The following is an 18,621-nucleotide window of genomic DNA, read 5'->3' on the forward strand; positions in this document are numbered from 1 at the left end:
GCATGCCTGCAGGAGGTCCACCGGTCCCGTGGATTCGGCGTCAATTCGGCGGCGGGTACGCTGAAGCTGCGGGACCGGCGGACCTCCCGCAGGCATGCCACTGAAGGCAGCCTGCCTGCCGTGCTTGGGGCAGCAAAAAAACTAGAGCCGCCACTGGCCCCCATGCCACCTCGCTTGGGCCAAAACTTTGAAAGGTCTCAATTTTACCTTCTTCCTGTTCTACTCCTCTCATCGTACTGCTCTGCTGCCTACCCCAATAAAGGAGAACTAACAACTTAAAATGCCTTGTTCAAAAATTTTAAGTAATACTTAACTTTCAAATGCCTGACCAGCAAATGTAACTTTTCTTGTCTGCATAGTAAACACTAGCATTTTTGTCTGTTTGAATAATCAAAGTGGTGCTCTCCGTGCCTTCTTGGTTACAAAGATTTGAACTGCTTCCTGCTGAAGGTCCACAGTCTGGGCCAGCTCATGCTCTACTGAGATGGTTGCAAGGCCAACCAGCCTCTCCTGTGTTATTGTGGAGTGTAGATGTGTATTTATTAACTTCAGCTTGCTGAAGCTGCGTTCTCCACTGGCAACTGATACAGGAAATGTTAGAAGTATGCGCAGAGCAACAAAAGCATTTGGAAAGAGGGTGGTCATCTTATTTGTGCACATATATTCCAAGAACAGCCTTTGGAGTTGATCCTGCTGAAATGTATCTTGAAAGGGCTTTCAGTTCATCACCTAAATCACTCGCATCAGTATCGCGCATGTCATCATGTGTCAACACTGTCTCTAGTGCCCTGCATTGCTGGTGTAGGTCTTCAAGGTATAGTGAAGAGTTTTGAAATATCATACAACATCCCAAATATACTGCTGTGTTCCTTGAGCTGCATGAAATGTTCTTTAACTGACTGTATTGCACAATTTAGCACCTGGTTAAAGAATTCAATTTTGAATTGTTGTTTGGGGTCTCTTATGGTTATTCTGTGCCTCATAATCAAAATGTCTTCTTCTTTGGTGACTCTTGTATTCTTGAACGGGTGGGAAAATAGCTTCAGTGTGAAGTTCCTCTGCCAACTTCTGTGCACTCTTCAGAACATTTTGAAATCCCTCATCTGACTGGTAAGACTGTAGGCATGACTTCGCTTTGTCCAGCTGTTCCATTGCTCCAGATATATCAAGGTCAACACCTTGGAGTCTCTAGCTTACAACATTTATTTCAAACAGTGTGTCATGCCACAACACTAAGCCACACAGAAATTTGAAGTCATGTATGTTTCTGGTGATTCCATTTCCCTCTGCCACTGTTCTCCCATGAAAGTTCCTGTCATCGTATTATCCTCCATAATGGCAACATCATCTATCTTCCCAATTTGGTGTTTGATAGGCTTTATCGCCTCCACTCGACTTTCCCATTGTGTGGCACTCAGTGATTTCAGTGTCAGAGAGGATGTTCCCAGATGTTGCTTCAAAATTTGCCATCAATGAGTTGATGCAGAGAAAAATACATAGAGGCTTTGAATTACATTTAAAAATTCAGCAGCCTTGCTGCATCACTGACCACCAAGTTCAATGAACGAGAACTGCATGGGACAAAAAAAGCTCGAGGGTTTAACTCTCGGATCCATGTCTGCACTCCTCTGTTCTTTCCTCTCATGTTGGCACCATTATCATATCCCTGACCTCTCATGTCAGCTATCGCAATTCCCGTATCTTTCAGCTTTTTAAAAAGCACATTTGTCATACCAACTCCTGTAGTATCATCAAAGTCAATAAATTCTAGAAAATGCTCTCTGACAGTCACCATTGCAGGGACATTTTCACTAGGTTCTGTTGTTGTTACAAAACGCACCATTAAAGTCATTTGTTCCGTATGGCTGATGTCAGGTATGCAGTCCAGAATAACAGAGTAATATCCTGTTGACTTCAGATCTGCCACAATCTTCTGTTTGACTTTTGTTGCCAGTAACTGTATGATCTCATTTTGAATTGTTTTTCCAAGGTAGTGTTGTGTGTACATTTCTTGAACGGTGACTCTTCTTAGATGCTCCTGGAGTACAGCATCAAACTCAGCCATCAGCTCCACAATTTTAAGGAAGTTTCCATTGTTTGGCACATACAGCTGATCTGAAGTGCCACGCAGTGCTAGGTTTTGGGTAGCAAGCATTCTCACCATGGCAATGAGCCTTATCAGAACATTTTGCCAGTAAAGAGACACTGATGCAATCTTCTCTTGATGCTGATCATCTATGGTGGCCTTTAACCTTAGTCTCATCTCAAGCTCTTTCCACCTATGGAAAGCTCTCTGGTGATTTGCTGCCTTCTCATGGCATGCCAGATTTCTAGCCAGATTTTTCCAGTCCTTTGTTCCTGTCGAACTCAATGTGGCTGGAACATTAGACTGGAAGAGTTTGCAACAAAAACAGTATGCAGCATTCTGGGTTTTTGAGTACATAAGCTATGGCCTCTCCACTTTGTCACCATTGGGGATTTCACGCCAGTAATATGTTGGATGGAAACTTCTATTTTCATTGTCTTTGGGGAACATGAAGTTTTGCACTTGCTGTGGCCCATGCAGTACAAGGAAGTCCCTCAGGCTACTGCTGTAGTGGGTCCACAGTCCTGGATCATGTAGACTTAAGGAACTAAACTCAGCAGCAGCTGTTTCTTGTGCCTCCACCACACTCTTCTCTGATCTACACTTTTCTTCAGAAATGTGCATGGTTACATCCATTTGAGATGGAGATATGGATGCTGCAGTAACTGCCAGGTCACCTGCGCTCTGACTAACTGGAAGATCAGGCATCTCCTCACCACTCACATCCTCACTGGGGCCAGAAGGCTCACCATGAACATTTGTGTCTATGTATCTCAGGAGAGCTCCTTCCTGCTTAGATGGAAAAGCTTCCTTTGCTTTCTTTCTTTTTCTGAATGCTGCCCCAGAGGGGCGTTTTCTTCTTTCACTCATGACTGCTGTTCTGTGCCAGCTATAGTGGCTCTCAACACTCAATTGAATGGGACAAATAAGTAGGCTGGTAGCAGTACCTGAGTGAGGGAAGATATCAGCGTCTTAAGGGCCTAACTGGCTCCTACTACTTCAGTTGACTGCCTGTTCTCCTCAAGTGGGTTCAGGGAAGCAGCAGGAAACAGGAAGCTCCCTGAGAAGCTGGCGTTAATCAGTCCAGGTTCCTGGGGGTGCTAGAGAGGTACATAAGAGGCTCCTCCTCTCTCCCTGCAGCTCCTGCTGCTTTCTGTTATTCTCTCTCACCTTTTCTACTGCCTGTCTGGTATGTCTCTTGTGCCCGCCTTCCTTCAGCACAGCACTCCACCATCTCTGTGCATCTAGAGCAGAGAGAATACATATGCACCAGCAGCAGACATAATTTTCTACACTCTGGGTCCTAGTGGCGCCCCCCTCCCCTCAGTCTGGCACCTGAGGTGGCCGCCTCAGTTCGCCTCATGGTAAGGCCAGTCCTGGGGAGATACAGTAACTCCTCACTTAATGTTGTAGTTATGTTCCTGAAAAATGCAACTTTACGTGAAACGATGTTAAAATAATCCAATTTTCCCATAAGATTTAATGTAAATGCGGGGAGGTTAGGTTCCAAGGAAATATTTTTGGGGCAGACAAAGGGCATTATATACTGTATAATACTGGTTGGGAAGTGCCCCTGGTTACCCCACACAGGCACAGCCCGCTGCAGGCAAGGATGCTAGGAAGAACCTTCACAGCAGCAGCAGCAGCAGCTTCCCCGGAGAAGAACAGGCACCGACTTTGCCAGGAATGCTCCAGGCCCGCCTCTTCCTGTCCCCGCTTCACTCCAGGCCCACCTCTTCCCACCCCCACTCCACCTCCTCTCCAGAGCACACCACATCCCCACTCCTCCCTCCCCCCCCCAAAGTCCTAAGTGCCGCCAAACAGCTGTTTGGTGGCGCTTCGGACTTTCTGGGAGGGAGGGGGAGGAGCAGAGACACGGCGCTTCCCCGCTCATCCCCCTCCCTCCCAGAAAGTCCTAAGCACCTCCAAACAGTTGTTTGGCAGTGCGGGAAGCGCTGGGAGGGAGGGGGAGAAGGCAGAGAAGAGGAACTTGTGCAATGCTCCCTTGTAAAGTCGCTGCTCTTCCACAGAATCTTACAAGCAGTGGACAGAGCAGGCAGCCAAACAATGTTATAAGGGAGCATTGCACAACTTTAAATGAGCATGTTCCCTAATTGAGCAGCGATGTAACTTTGAAACAACGTTAAGTGGGAGGACGTTAAGTGAGGAGTTACTGTAGCTGGTTTGCTGTGGTAAAACTCTGGTAAAATGTTATCTTGAGTTAAATTTGCAGATGCTTAAAAGAATCATCAATTGATTGTCAATATTCATGAAACAAAAATAGGGAAGTTTTGTACCCCATTTTACAATGTCCCCAAGATCAACTGGTAATATTTACTATTTGTCACTAGTAAACAGACAGCATAATGTAATCAGAATACAAAATTTAACCAAAAGGATAATAACTTTGAATAACAGACTTTAATAAATGAATAGACTCACCCAAGGTTAGTTATACTAGATCATAGTCACTGTTGTCAGTGCTTGTCAAGTAAATTCATTACTTGTTCTTCCAAATGTTTGCTTTTTTAATTATGGAAATATTCCATTTGGTTGAAACTTAGGTGGCCCATCTAGTAGTAATTGGCTCCCATATAGCTGCCTGACTACATGATTAAGTCAGATGTGTTCTACCACTTCACATTTTTAATAACTGGTAATGTCCGGTTTTTGTTTTTTATCAATTTGAATCAGCTCCACATAGGCCACAAATCAGATTTCAATATTTTTGTATGAACAAGAACCATTTTATTATTAAGCTAGGATGGTATCAACATCCCTGAACCTGACAGCTTTCTCTGAAAAATATATTTCCTGCTGCTACAGAAACATTAAGGTGAACCAAATGTAAATCAGCAGTGACAGACCAGTGACCAAACTGTACACTGTATCCTCAAGAGAACCCTGTTTGCCTGCATATCTCATGCTTTTCTTGTCTAAACAGTTTTCTTATCCATAATTAACATTAGGACTTGATAGCCCCGAAGTGTTCACTTGCAAGATGTTTTCAAGAAAAAGAGAAATACCCTCTTTTGTGACCGCCTGCCCTTCTATGGCCAACCTAACTATTTGAAGCCGAAGGATCTATAAATTTATCTCTAACTTTTTCATGTACTGTATATGTCTGTCTCAACTTGAAATTCATTGAAATGTTCTCATTCATAGATATAAAAAAATAGAAAAAACATCTCTAGGACCTGATTCTTCCCTTACTCTTATTTTACATGGCTTTAATTCTGTAATTCCATTGACATCAATGGAGTTACTCCTTATTTACACTACTGTAAATGGGAGCAAAATGTGCCCATAATTTCAAGGGTCATTGTGAAGGTTTCCCCCCCCTTACATCAATTTGTAAAGTCCATGTGATTATTTGTAAGGGGAATTATTCTGTTCCTTGAATATCAGAAGTGCGTCAATGCTCTTTTCTGATGATAACAAATCAGCATATATTTGTACACTGAAGGAATACCCTTTTGTTCTGAAAACATTCCTTTTTTAAGCTGTAAAGGTATATTTTATTTTAAATATTAGTTAATTAATATTTTAGAATTATTTTACATGTTATGAACAATGCCTTGATTGAGAATATGAAAGCATTTAATAATTTCACAAGATATTAATGGTGACTATAATTTTCTAATTTAGGCCAAAACTCCCAGTTCACTTCTGGCTCTTACAACCAGTGCTCATTACCACCTCAACAACTAGGTAAGCTAAGATATTTAGACATTTAAGCTGAAGCCAACAAAGGCTACCCACCAGTCTCTGGATAGAGCATTCAATGTAATTAGCCAAGCCACTGATAAATGTTTTATATATTTTTGGCTGAGTATTTGCTACTAGTTGCTATTTTGTGAATTCAGGAAGAGCGTCACGTAGGATGCACTGGGAAAAATCTTCCCGCTTTCCCAACACTTGTGGAAAGCCCCAGGGGCAGCAGAATCAGTTAGTTCTGTTTAAGCACTGGGGAGACAGAATTTCCTGAGCTCATGCATAGTCTGCAATGCTGCTGCTGTTTTTAGCATCTTCCACAAAGCAAAGTTTGATGGAAAGGTACAGGGAGAGTAGGAATGAGGCTAGTTCAGTAACTCCTCACTTAAAGTTGTCCCGGTTAACGTTGTTTCGTTGTTACATTGTGGATCAATTAGGGAACATGCTCATTTAAAGTTGTGTAATGCTCCCTTCTAACACTGTTTTGCAGCCGCCGGCTTTGTCCACTGCTGGCAGGAAGAGCAGCCCGTTGCAGCTAGCTGGTGGGGGCTTGGAACCAGGGTGGACTGGCAGCCCCCCTATTAGGGTGACCAGGCGTCCCGATTTTATCGGGACTGTCCCGATATTTGCTTGTTCGTCCTGTGTCCCGACCGATGTTCGGTCGGGACACTGGACAAACAAGCAATTTTGCCCTCCTGGAGGGGTTCTTGCCCCCCCCGCCCCGACTCCACCCCCTCTTTTCCCCCATTGGATCCCTCCCCACATCCCCACCCTGGCCCCGCCTCTTCCCCAAGCACGCGGCATTCCTCCTCCCTCCCAGGCTTGCAGCTGTATGGCGGCGCAAGCCTGGAGGGACGGTGGGAGGGGGGTGCTTCCTGGAGCTGGTGAGTAGGTCTAGGTCCAGGTCCGGCACCGGGTGGGCTGGCAAGGGAGCTGCTCCCCAAGGAGGGAGACGGGGGGGCTGCAGCCCACCGGGCAGCGCGGTGGGTCCGGGGGCAGCGCGGAGCGGGCAGGGCCCGGGTTTGTGGCGGAGACACGCATGGGACGGACACACTCCTGCCAGGAGGGGCCGGGCCCGTCTGCCTGGTTCGACCCCTGCCCAGGTTCCTGAGCTCGGCGGCGGGGGTGGGAGGGGGGCGCTCCGGTGGCTTTTCTTTTTTTTTTTTTTTCCTCCACTGACGGCTTTTTTTTTTCTCCACTCCCTCCCCCCCCCCGCCCGCGCATCCCGATATTTAATCTTTGTCATCTAGTCACCCTACCCCCTATCAGCTCCCTGTTTCCCTAAGTTCCCTGTGGAGCAGTTGCTCAGCAGGCTAGCAATTGCAGCTGTCCCTCCCCGCACTGCCATGTGCTGCTTCTGCCCTCTGCCTTGGAGCTGCTCCCCAAGACTCCTGCTTGCTTTGCCGGGGGGAGGGAAGGAAGAGGGGGGGCTAATGTCAGGGTGTCCCTCTCCCACCTGCTCCTGCACCCCGCTTACCCCATCTTCCATAGAGCAGGGGAGACACACAACAGGGCTTAGGACATACACCCTCTGACTCCTCCACCTCAACTAAGCTTCACAATCATCATCACTGTGTACCAGTATTAAATTGTTTGTTTAAAACTTATACTGTGCGTGTATCAGAGGGTCCTGTGGCACCTTTAAGACTAACAGAAGTATTGGGAGCATAAGCTTTTGTGGGTAAGAACCTCACTTCTTCTTGCATCTGAAGAAGTGAGGTCCTTACCCACGAAAGCTTATGCTCCCAATACTTCTGTTAGTCTTAAAGGTGCCACAGGACCCTCTGTTGCTTTTTACAGATTCAGACTAACACGGCTACCCCTCTGATACTTGTGCGTGTATGTGTGTGTATATCTCTCTCTATATATAATATAGTCTTTTGTCTGGTGAAAAAAATTCCCTGGAACCTAACCCCCTCATTTACATTAATTTTTATGGGGAAATTGGATTCACTTAACATTGTTTTGCTTAAAGTCACATTTTTTAGGAACGTAACTACAATGTTAAGTGAGGAGTTACTGTAGAACAACTGCCATGTAGATCAACCTCTGCAGCACCTGGTGGAGATAAGGCAAAGTAGCTCCAAAGGCTACTGCAGTCTTAGAGCATAAGTCGTAGGAATGCCACAGGTCTCCTTACACTACATCAATGCTTGGACGAGGATTGTTTCAACCCAACCCTGTTGAACTCCCCGGCACCAAGTTCTGGTATTTGGGCTTGGAGAAGTGGGGTGTTTTGCCCCATACTAATTAAGGCACGGATCCAGGAAAGCACTTATGCATATTTATATTGAGTCTGTGAGTAGTCCTAGCTAAGATGTGCTTAAGTGCTTTGCCAAATCAAGGTCTAAGTGTATTACCAACAAGTGGCATGAGCTGGTAAAATTATTATGATGAGAGGTGAAATGGCTGCTGTAATGTCTGTCTATTATGCAGTTAGGAAAAAGGAAAACATCATCACACGCTGACTGAACAAAAGTGGTGACCACTTTACAAACCAGGCCTGTGTGCCTGGGAGCTACTCTCTTGCCGTAGTTTGAATATATCTCAGACATGCTCAAGTTTTTCTTCAGTTTCTGCCAGGGGGTGGTCTGTGCTTTTGGGGTGTCAGTCATGAGTTTTATGTCTCTCGTATTGATGGCTGTTGACCAGGATGTCTGTTTGTGTACAACTATGGTATGAATAATTGGTGCAACACCTCAAGCAAAATTGGTGAGCATTGGAAAAGCCAGTAGCATGTTAACATAGCACACAATTAATGTTAATTTCAAATTTCATTAAAAATACAAGAAAAAACCTTTTGCGAAAGGGCAAATTGGTTCCAAGTTATTTGCTGTAAGAAAGAAATAGAACTCGACACTGTTCCTTTCAGCAATAATCTTGCCCTTATTCATCATTATTAAGCTCTGAAATTGGTCAAAATACTATATTAGGTGACTGGAAAAGATTTAAAAGACATATATAGTTTCTTCTTCAAAGATCAAAGAATGAAAAAGCTAGAGTGACCACACCTACAGGAAAAAGGGTATAACACTAAGGAGATGTCAGTTAGAATTTTTACTTATCTTTTCTTTCAAAGACTTGATAAAGATCTTTTGAAAGATGAATGTAGACTTAAATTACTTAAGAAATAATGAATAAGGTTTAACCTCTTGACTGCTGCCAACTGTCCTAGGTACATACAGAAAATGCGGAACATTATACTATGAAATGTCAGTTTAAAGGAACAGCACCACAATTGCAGTGGATTTTAGCAATGAAGTGTCTAAATATGCTTTTTATTGGAACAACTCTTTCTTTTCAGATTTCCACCTCCCTTCTCTTTCTGTGATTTATTATTTGCCTTTCCCCACATCTTTACTGTTTTCAAGTATGTTATTTATTTATATAAATTGCTGATAGTCCCACTAGATTACTTGTCTCTTCCTGGGATGAGTAAATCATTTCTGAGACATCAATTCCCAATAGTAATGACAAGGAGGTGTTGCTGCTGGCTATAATTCCAACTCAGCAGGGCACGGGACTACTGGACAATGATGGCAGCAGCAACTGCAGTCAGAACGTAGAACAGAACAACAATAAAAGATATAGTACCAAATTTGCTTTAACAATTAATACCAGTGTGAATATTAGATATTGGAGCTGATCAAAAAACATGAAAATTTTTGATGAAAATCTTCGAAATGTTCAGAGGGGTATCAAAAATGTGACATTTTAAAAATTTTGACCAGCTCTGTTAAGTATACCCCATGTTTGGCACAGCCGAAACAAACATATTTCAGTCTGTTACTGATGCCACATACAGTACCATACAATGCAGTCCAAATTCCCAAATTCTATAGGGTGAAATAGAAGTGCCATGTGTTTCCATCCTAAATCTTAAAATATCTTATCATTATTACTGAGTTGAAGGAATTGTATTACAATAATTGCTCAGATGAGATAGGAGCTGCATTATACATATGTAGTCACAGTGACAGAACAGTCCACATCCCAAAGAGTTTACAATCCAAGGTCTTGGGGATCTTTCTGGTAATTTCAGTGGGTTTTGGATTAGGCCCTAAATAAATAATATGGAGAAAGAGGGTTGTGCTAGGGTTGGGGCGGGATTAGTTCAGTCTATGTCAATTCAATTAATGGAATCTCTGCTAAGGCTAACAAGGGTGCCATTTAGTAATAATTGTGTTGATGGTATTTTTGTATATAGATACTGTCATTTAGCAACTGGAGTGAGACAAACAACTCATTTCATATAAGTCACCACATCCCCATCTGGTGAGATTAATTGCTTTGACTTTAGCCAGTTTTGAACCAGACACCTGTTGATGAAGTGCTTTGTATCCCATCACCTACCACCCTTGTTTTTTTTGGATGTATTAGATATACCTTAAACCCTTTGACCAAAACAAGGTAGTGAAGAGGCATATGATTGTTTTTAAAGTTAAAAAAAATAGCTGACTTTTTAGAATCTCCAAAAAGTCTACCCTCACTTTGAGTTTTTAGTAAAATTTTGTTTGGATTCTTATTTTATAAGAAAGTGTTTGTTTCTATTCAGATCCAGTTTGATAAACTTAGTGGAACAGAAATTATTGCTTGTAACTATTGTATAACAACCATTTAGATGGTTCGCTCTCTGTGGGTCTCCTTTCTGGGGTTCATTATTATTAGAACTTCAACTTGAATTTGCATTATATGTAATAATATGGGGAGGGAGATTAATGGGTTTCATGGAAATATGTGTATTTGTCCACCCAAAATGTTAGGCAACTTAAGCCTCTTTCCCTCAAAATGGTTCTGTTTCTTTTCCTTTCCTTTTTTCATTTTATTTTTCCATGTGTCTTTTAAAGCAGTCTTATTCTACTGCCTTCAGCCAAGTTAACATATAAGCAATAAGATACTAAGGAGATTTCTCTGGTCCGGCTCCTAAGCTGCATAAGAGCTTCTGGTTGGCACACCTGAGGAGAGGGGGCAAAGGTAGTCTAAAGCCCCGGTTGTATTTCCCTTATCCCTCGGACTTCCAGGAGCCAGTTCAGCACTGGCACGCTTAACTTGCACTGGCTTGTAAAGGTTCATATGGGCAATAACGCTGGCCAGGGATCACCAGACATACCCATTCCTGCCTATTGCAAACTATATGCCAGAGAAGGAGGAAACAGGAAGGAGTGAATTGGAGCCAGGATTTTTGTGCCTTTAGGGAAGCTTTATAATCACTTTAGTGATGTAAATATCCTATAGTACGGTGAGGGATCCCTTATACTCCCCAATACGCACAATAGTATGTGCTTATAAATCAATCTTTTATTGCTCTCCTAAAAGAACTAAATAAATAAAGCTATTTTGTTTTTATAAAAGAACGTTAGCCACAAGTAATGCTGTATTCTTGAAAGCTATAAAATCCTTCCAGTCATGAGATAAGTACCAAGCATTCTTATATTCACAGGTAAGCTATTGTATGGAAAAATGTTGAAGCAAAGATTTAAAAAAAATCTTACTAATGTGAAGGAGATTATGAATTTTAATAAACTAAATATTTCAACTGAATATGCAGGAGAAAGGCAACCTTTCAATGTTACCTTTCAGTCTTTTGCATAAAACTGTGACCAATTTAGGGGAAAGGTAAGCCTAGAATAGAAGGAAATTAAAATCAATAAAAAGGGGAGGCACTTCTCTGGCATGCATTTTGGAGTGACTGAGGGCAGAGCTATTAATGCAGATTAGCACCCACTTTTGCCTAGCCCAGCATACCAAACAAATTGCAGTGATGTCCCAAGACAGAGGACTGAATGTTTTATAATAATAAATCAGTCCCTTAGTACACACATTTCCTCTTTCATAAATCAGGGATTAAATTATATGGTCTCACAGTTTTGATTCATTTGACATCTGTCTATAAGCACACTGGACTGCTGCTGTTTTGGCTGGTGATGTCACATATAGGTAAGCCGGGGACGCCAATGAAGTTCTTGTCCTCAAAAATCCTAGCTTCATTCCTGCTTACAATAATATTCAAAGAGAACAGTAAGCACCTAATATAACAGTTAAGTGACACAGCGTCAAACTCACAGACAGAGCTGAGCATGCAAACCAAGCTCAGCAGATTTATCGGGCTCTTCATCATTTTGCCAGAAGGATGAAGAAGCAGTTATTCACCTGTGCACCTGTGCACTTTTGTAGACTTTTGCCATAGGCAATGGTAGTGTTCTGAATTTAAAAAAAGGAGACTATTGTGTAATTTGGGGGAAAAGACAATCAAATTTGCCAAAATTATTTGAGTTCTCAAAATTAAGCATCTTTTTGTTCAGCAAATTTTTGAGAAACTCAGCAAAACGTTTTGTTTTTGCTTTCTCTGCCCCACAAATTAAAAAAACAGCTGTCCAACTATACACAACCTGCATTGAACTTGAAGGGAGGAACCCAGGTTTCAGGAGAGAATAGTGTAGAGGAGACCAAGAGATCAGTCTATGGGTACATGGTTAGAATTCTACCTGCAATTACAGCATCTCGGTAAACAGTTCTTTTAATAAAGATCTAGTTTAGTTTTAGAAACATGGAGTCTCCTCCTGCTATTACCCTGGACCCAGTACAGGAAATACAGTTCATGTCACAGAGCATAGCCTCTATGGCATCCAGGGATTCCCCCAGCATAAGGAAAAAACCCAGATAGCTGATTTTTACTGCCACTTTGCACTGCTGGAAGAAGCCCAGAGTTTTTAAGTTGTCACTTGTTTAAAAACAACAACAACAACAACAACAACAACAAAACCCATCTCTAAGTTGTAGCACCATATCATTAAAGATCACTAAAGCTTTTCTTGACTGTTTCTGTCTCTATTTTTTTTTTATGTCTGCCTTTTTCATGCCAACAGTAAAGTCTGATGTTAATGGAAAAGCCATTAAAAAAACCTATTATCCTATGAAGAAAAAGTGAGTGCACTCAAGTGTAAAAGGAAGACTTATCGATCAATTTTCAACTAAACTTTGCTTGTCTGACACTTTGCAGTAGAGGAATGTGTTTTTATTGCATGACCAGGTAGTTCAGATTTCCGGTCATTCTTAGTAAAGACCCTTTTTATAACATTGATAAAATTTTATCGCAGAGCTATGAAAACAAAATTAGATTTCATAACTTACATCAGACCTTAAAGGAACTGCCTCTATAATTTTTTAAAACATTATCATATTTAATATTCCTGTTCTGAAAAAAAAATCTTTTAATTTGATTGCAAGTTTTACTGAAATTCTCTTTTATTTTTTCCCAGAAGGGAGGAATTGCTTTGGCTGTCAGTAAACAAATGATTCCAGAAGAACAGTGAAAAAATGTCATCAGCAAATTATCTTTATTTGTTTCAAGCTGACTGCAATCTACTGGCGAATTCTTCTGCACAATTAATCTGGTGTGACATAAAATGCATTTCAGAAATGCTGCATTCTGATGGCTCATCTCCTGTATACAATGCACAGATCTTGGGGAATCAGTTACAGTGCTTGTGCATGCATGTGCAGTAACTGCTTTCCAAAAGTGCATGGCAATGTGTGCTCCATGTCTAAGGAAATAATTAAGTATTGTGGCTGTGGGCTATGTAAATTCCATAGCTTTCAGAATTAGTCCACAGTGTTGAGGGACTATAATTAGAATGAATTTTCAGAACCTATTCTTGCAAAGGCTGTCTGCAGTGATTTTGTATTTGAAGGGAAAAGTTGCAGGGATCTATTCTAAAATACATATATGTAATTTGGAGAACAATCCTCAGTAGGAAAAATAGCTTTAGCGTATGACTATAGGTGAAGTAATTTACATTGAATTGATTAAGAATCATAATTAAACTTGTTTCTAAAGATACTTGCTTTTGTAATATTCTGAAGTCCACTTTTTTATCAAGAATTATCTAAAAATAAACTGTGTTCTAAGCTTCTGCACTGGTTCCTTGCAGAAATGAACAGCAGCAGAAAAAAGTGGCAGGCAAAACATTTCACACACCATAATCTTCACAGGTATCCCAAGTTCTTTGAAAGTGCTACTCCATGAGCTATACAATCAGATTTGCTTGTTGTTCTTCTTAAGACAAGTTACCACCATTTTTAATGCATAAAGGCTGTCACTATTTTGGGAAGAAAATCTTTATTAGGTGGAAAAGAGCCTAATGTTGAACATACACACACAAAAAGCCTTCACCTGACGCAGACACATAGTACACCAAAAAAGAAAATTAATTATTGAGCAAACCAGTGGAAAATTGTTCTTCCCAAAAGAAAGAAGCTTAAGAGCCTACTCCAACACTCACTGAAGTCAATGGTAGCCTTTCCATTGTCTTCAGTCAGTATTGTGTAAGAGCCTAAGTTAATATTCCTTGCTGTTGTAAAGTCATTTATTGTAGCTTTACACTGTCCCTTTCAGCCAAAGCTAACAACCTACTACTTTGGCCTTTGGGGAGGCGGGGGTCTAGCTATGAGATAGGCGGAGACTAAGACAGATTTGTTGGTCAGAATAAGAGTCACAAGATAGCAGTAACCAAACATAGGCAGACACTTACTGTAGATGTCTAGATCTTGTCCAGTGATGATCATAGGTCAGGCTTGATAAATATGGGTCAGTTTGCTGGGTAGCTCTGTCTGAACAAATGTAATTTCTACTACTTTTGTACTATTTAACAGATGACATTGTTGCTAACATTCACTGAGACAGCTTTATGAGGCTCAATGGTACTATGTTTGCTCTTATATAAACACATTGTCTTTCTTATACTAATTTAGCCAAAGATTAGATTTAATCAGAGATGTGTGGTAAAGATTTAAGAGTATTCTTGCTTAGACAGTTACAAAATAAAATTCAGTAGTCTTATAAGAAATTATCCATCATCATACATAAAAACCTTTCTAATTACAGATATAAGGGCAGATCTTCACCTGATGTAACTTTTTAAAGCTCCAGTGAAGTCAACTATACTATTACTGTAAACCTTGTTATAAAATCAAATACAAATAAATCAGACTTTTAATCACGTTGGTTGGCTGTTTCCCGGGATTAGGTTTCTCTCTCTCTCTTCCAAGTATTCAAGGTTCTTTTTCTCAGGTTCCTCTTCAGACTTCTGTCTTCTCTCCGGATCATCTCTGCTGTTAAAGCATCTTTTTAAAGGCCAACATTCACACCCTTTGTTTGTTTCCAAAACCCTTCTGCCTCTACTAACCTTCTGCTGGTCACAGTAATTTTCTTTCCAGAACTTCAGCTTGTCACATGTCCATGCCAAAGCCACATTTTCAAAACTAGGTGAAGCCTAGAGCTGTAAGTGGGTTAAGTGCATTTCTCTGCCAAAAAAGAGTGGAATTTTTGAGAACAAGATTTAGCCAAGTGCTTGGTGTTCTGACTGGTTATGATGGTGCCAATGGTTTACTATTATAATTTTTGGAAAGATATCTGTGTTCACATAGAGAATCATCAAGAGATGCACTCCAGGGTTAAACGTCTAACCTACATAGTTCATGTTCTTATTCAAAAGTATGTTTGAAATTTGTTCTCCAACAGATTTAATTATGAGCTAAATTCTGCTTGTTAGTGTTTTGATTCTGCTTGTTAGGCACAGCCTGTTACAGGCTTCTTCTCAGAATTCCCAATTGCCGTAGCGGAAGTGAATTGTTAGATCCCTTTGAGCTGTGCAGCATATTCTTTCCCTCCTTGTGTGTGGCTGACCAGCAGAGTTAGCTGGCATATTGTGGGGCAGAGCCATGGTATACCAACTCCCCATCACTAGTTGCTCCAAGCAACATAGGTGAACAACTTGAGAACAGCTCGTGATTCTGGATGACCCTTATCCAGGTAATGCAATGTAGGTGAGTCCTTATTCTTTCCCCCACTGCATGCCCATGTAAGCATGACCATGATCCAGCTTCATATTTGAAAGATAGCATATGCAAAGGTAAGAACTAGAATTAAAGTTAGTCCAAAAGTGAAACTTTAAATCCAAATCCCTTCAAAGTCTTGGTGATCAAATTCACCCCTTCATCTTTGATTCCAGTTAAGAGCCTATTTTCCAATTTAGATTTGATCAGAATCCTGCAAAAAATAGCTACATTTTTATTTCTTCCTCAGGCTGATTCTGTGATATTTCCACCACCTAAATCATGAGAGGACAGTGTTCAAGATTTTGGCATCATTGTAAATCCTAGCCTTGAACCCAAATCTTGAACTATACCATGGGTGAAATCCTGGCTCCACTGAAATCAATGGGACTTTTGTCATTGACAAAGAAGCCAGGATTTTGACCCATATACTTAATCCAGATTCCAACCCAAACACTTCCTGCACACATCTCTGATTAGGACTATAATTAAACAGTGAGACATGAAATTGTTTCAGGAGTCTAGATGCTGCAGTGGGATAGTGTATTAGCTTTTCATCTCTGGAGAACAGGGTTCAAAATCTATTAAAGGTTGCAGACAAAAATGAATTGGGTTACACAGTTTGGTAAAATTGCATGAGAAGGAATCTCTACTTAAAAGAACTCTAGGAGTGGAAAAAAGACAAGGTGCTTTGGCAAAGCTGTATAAAGAAGTTTAAACAATAATTGCCAACCCAATCCTAAATTCTGGTTAATATCAGTAGTCACTTTCATAAGTATTACATTCTTTTTTAAAACAAATTCTACTGCATGTTTTCTCCATGAAAACAATAGTGTTTTGATTCTGCCACACCTACACTGAGTGGCAGAATTGAAACCTACTCACCACCTTGGTTGTTATCAACTGATTTTGAAAACAGACTTGCACTGCACTAGAGGAAGAATAGCCTCATTACTTCCTTATAAGACATTTTTAGTGCATTCTGGTTGAGTAATTTTTAGGATAGGTCTGATATAGCTTTCCTGAGTATGTAAAAGCTTTGGCTAAAGACTATAGCTCTTCTGATTGTGTTATTTAGTGTGATTTAAACAGGCATAAATCAATAGCTGAGAAATGTCATGTTTTCATTAAAATTGTTTGATCTCATTAGTTTAGATTATGGTTAAAATATAGAGGATATACTAGTAAAATCAATCAAAGGGGAGCAAATAAGAAGTGCTTGTAAAGTCACTTGGATTCCTAACATGCTAGATCTCATTATTAGAGGTACTTACAGAGAAATAATTTCCTACAGAAAAATGCTAGACCCTATGCCCACGGTGTTCTATGGTGCAGAGAGCAGCAAGTGGACACTGAGCTAGATTCTGACTTTTCTCATACACCAGTTAAACCTCATTAAAGTTTGTGGAGTTATTCTAGTGTAACTGAGCAGAATCTGGCCCGTTTTACATTTGTTTGGTTTTAAACCTTTACTGAAAGAGGATGGTTCCAATACAATGAAATATAATCTTGATTACCCAAAGGACTAGTGAATCGGATAGGCAAAATATTTCCTTAAGTGTTTTCCTTTTGCAAAACTTCCAAGCTTAAAATCAGGAAATATATTTTCTATAAAGGATGAGCAGGAATATGACTTTGGATTTGGGAAAGGGATATGTTCTCTTTTATTTATATACTCCTGCTTCCCAACATTTTCCCCATTCCTCATTTCAAGGCCATACCCACCTAGCAATTTGTATTCATTACAGGCTGATGTACTAAAGATAGTTCTATAGAAGATAGAGGAATTAAAAATGCATTTCAGTATGGCACCTAAATGAGATGTTGGGAAAATATTTAGATCCAAAGTCTGCCTAAAATGTTGGTACAATGAAAACCCATTGAAATCTTTGGGAGTCTCATATGCATAACCAAGGGCATAACTTGACTCTTAATTTAAAAATTATTTTCTAATTTATTCACATCATTTAACTGAAAGTAATTAAAGCCCAAATTCAGGACACCATTCCTACTATGGAAAAAACTTAAGTACATACTTAAATCGTGTTGAAGTCAACTTAAGCAGGTGTTTACGTGCTTTCCTGAATTGGGGTCTAAATACTCAATTCTTTGTGTTAATTGATCACTTATATGTTTATACTTTTTATTTTATAAACCGTACGCATTGTAGTATGATAAACCATAAATACTATTTGCTCCTTGATTAATGAAAGATATTGAAACACATCATTTGACCCTTACTCACACAAATAGTTCTTACTAACATTACAATTATATCGAAATCCATAAGATATTAGAGGAAAAGGCCCTTCACATGTGAGCAAAATGTTTCGGGGCTGGGTCCAATACTATTAATGAATGAATGACTATTGTATTGGGGTGATATTTTTGATACTTTACAACACTGTATGTGTTTTGTGTAGCACTGTAGAATTCCTTCTATATTTATTGTAAAATCTAAAAATAGATCTGTATTTGCGTATGTTTGTTTTTGCAAATATTGTATAGGATAGATTATTTTAATTCAACTTTCAAATGTAATAATTTTGTTACAAAAGTGAATTCTATGTTTTTGTTATATCGTGATTACATGATTATCATCAGTGATTAAATCTGTCATGAATGTAGCTGTTATTTCAGTGGTGTTGTTGGTAGTTTGTATCCTTTATGTATTTAAACATGTCTAACATTCATTTTGAGATGGAGTGTTGGAAGGCATAATTAATTGGTAAAGCACTTTGAGATCCTCAGATGAGAAAGAGCTGTGTAAGGATCCAATCTGGCTCCCACTGCTTTCAGTGGAAGTTGGATCAGGTCTTAAATACAAAGTATACAATATTTATGAAATGAAAGTAAGGCAAAGTGGCAGAATGAGCAAAAGCACTAATATCTGGAACCTTAGTCCCATTCAACAGTAAAATCAGTTTAGTAATGTCAGTCTAGGGCAGGGGTGGGCAAACTATGACCCGGGGACCACATCTGGCCCT

General features: G+C 40.2%; 1 protein-coding gene across 1 annotated transcript in view; it reads left to right on the forward strand.

Annotated features, from left to right (window-relative positions):
• The window catches only part of DCDC1 (doublecortin domain containing 1), a 413,925-nt gene extending 395,670 nt beyond the window's left edge, over window positions 1-18,255 (forward strand). Inside the window, exon 39 of the mRNA XM_054028326.1 lies at window positions 13,060-18,255. Within this exon, the coding sequence (XP_053884301.1) occupies window positions 13,060-13,113 (54 nt within the window). The 3' untranslated portion in view covers window positions 13,114-18,255. The remainder of the gene's footprint in view (window positions 1-13,059) is intronic.
• The last annotated feature ends 366 nt before the right edge of the window (window positions 18,256-18,621 follow it).

The sequence above is a fragment of the Malaclemys terrapin genome, chromosome 4 (genome assembly GCF_027887155.1).
Source record: "Malaclemys terrapin pileata isolate rMalTer1 chromosome 4, rMalTer1.hap1, whole genome shotgun sequence".
NCBI classification, from domain to species: Eukaryota; Metazoa; Chordata; order Testudines; family Emydidae; genus Malaclemys; species Malaclemys terrapin.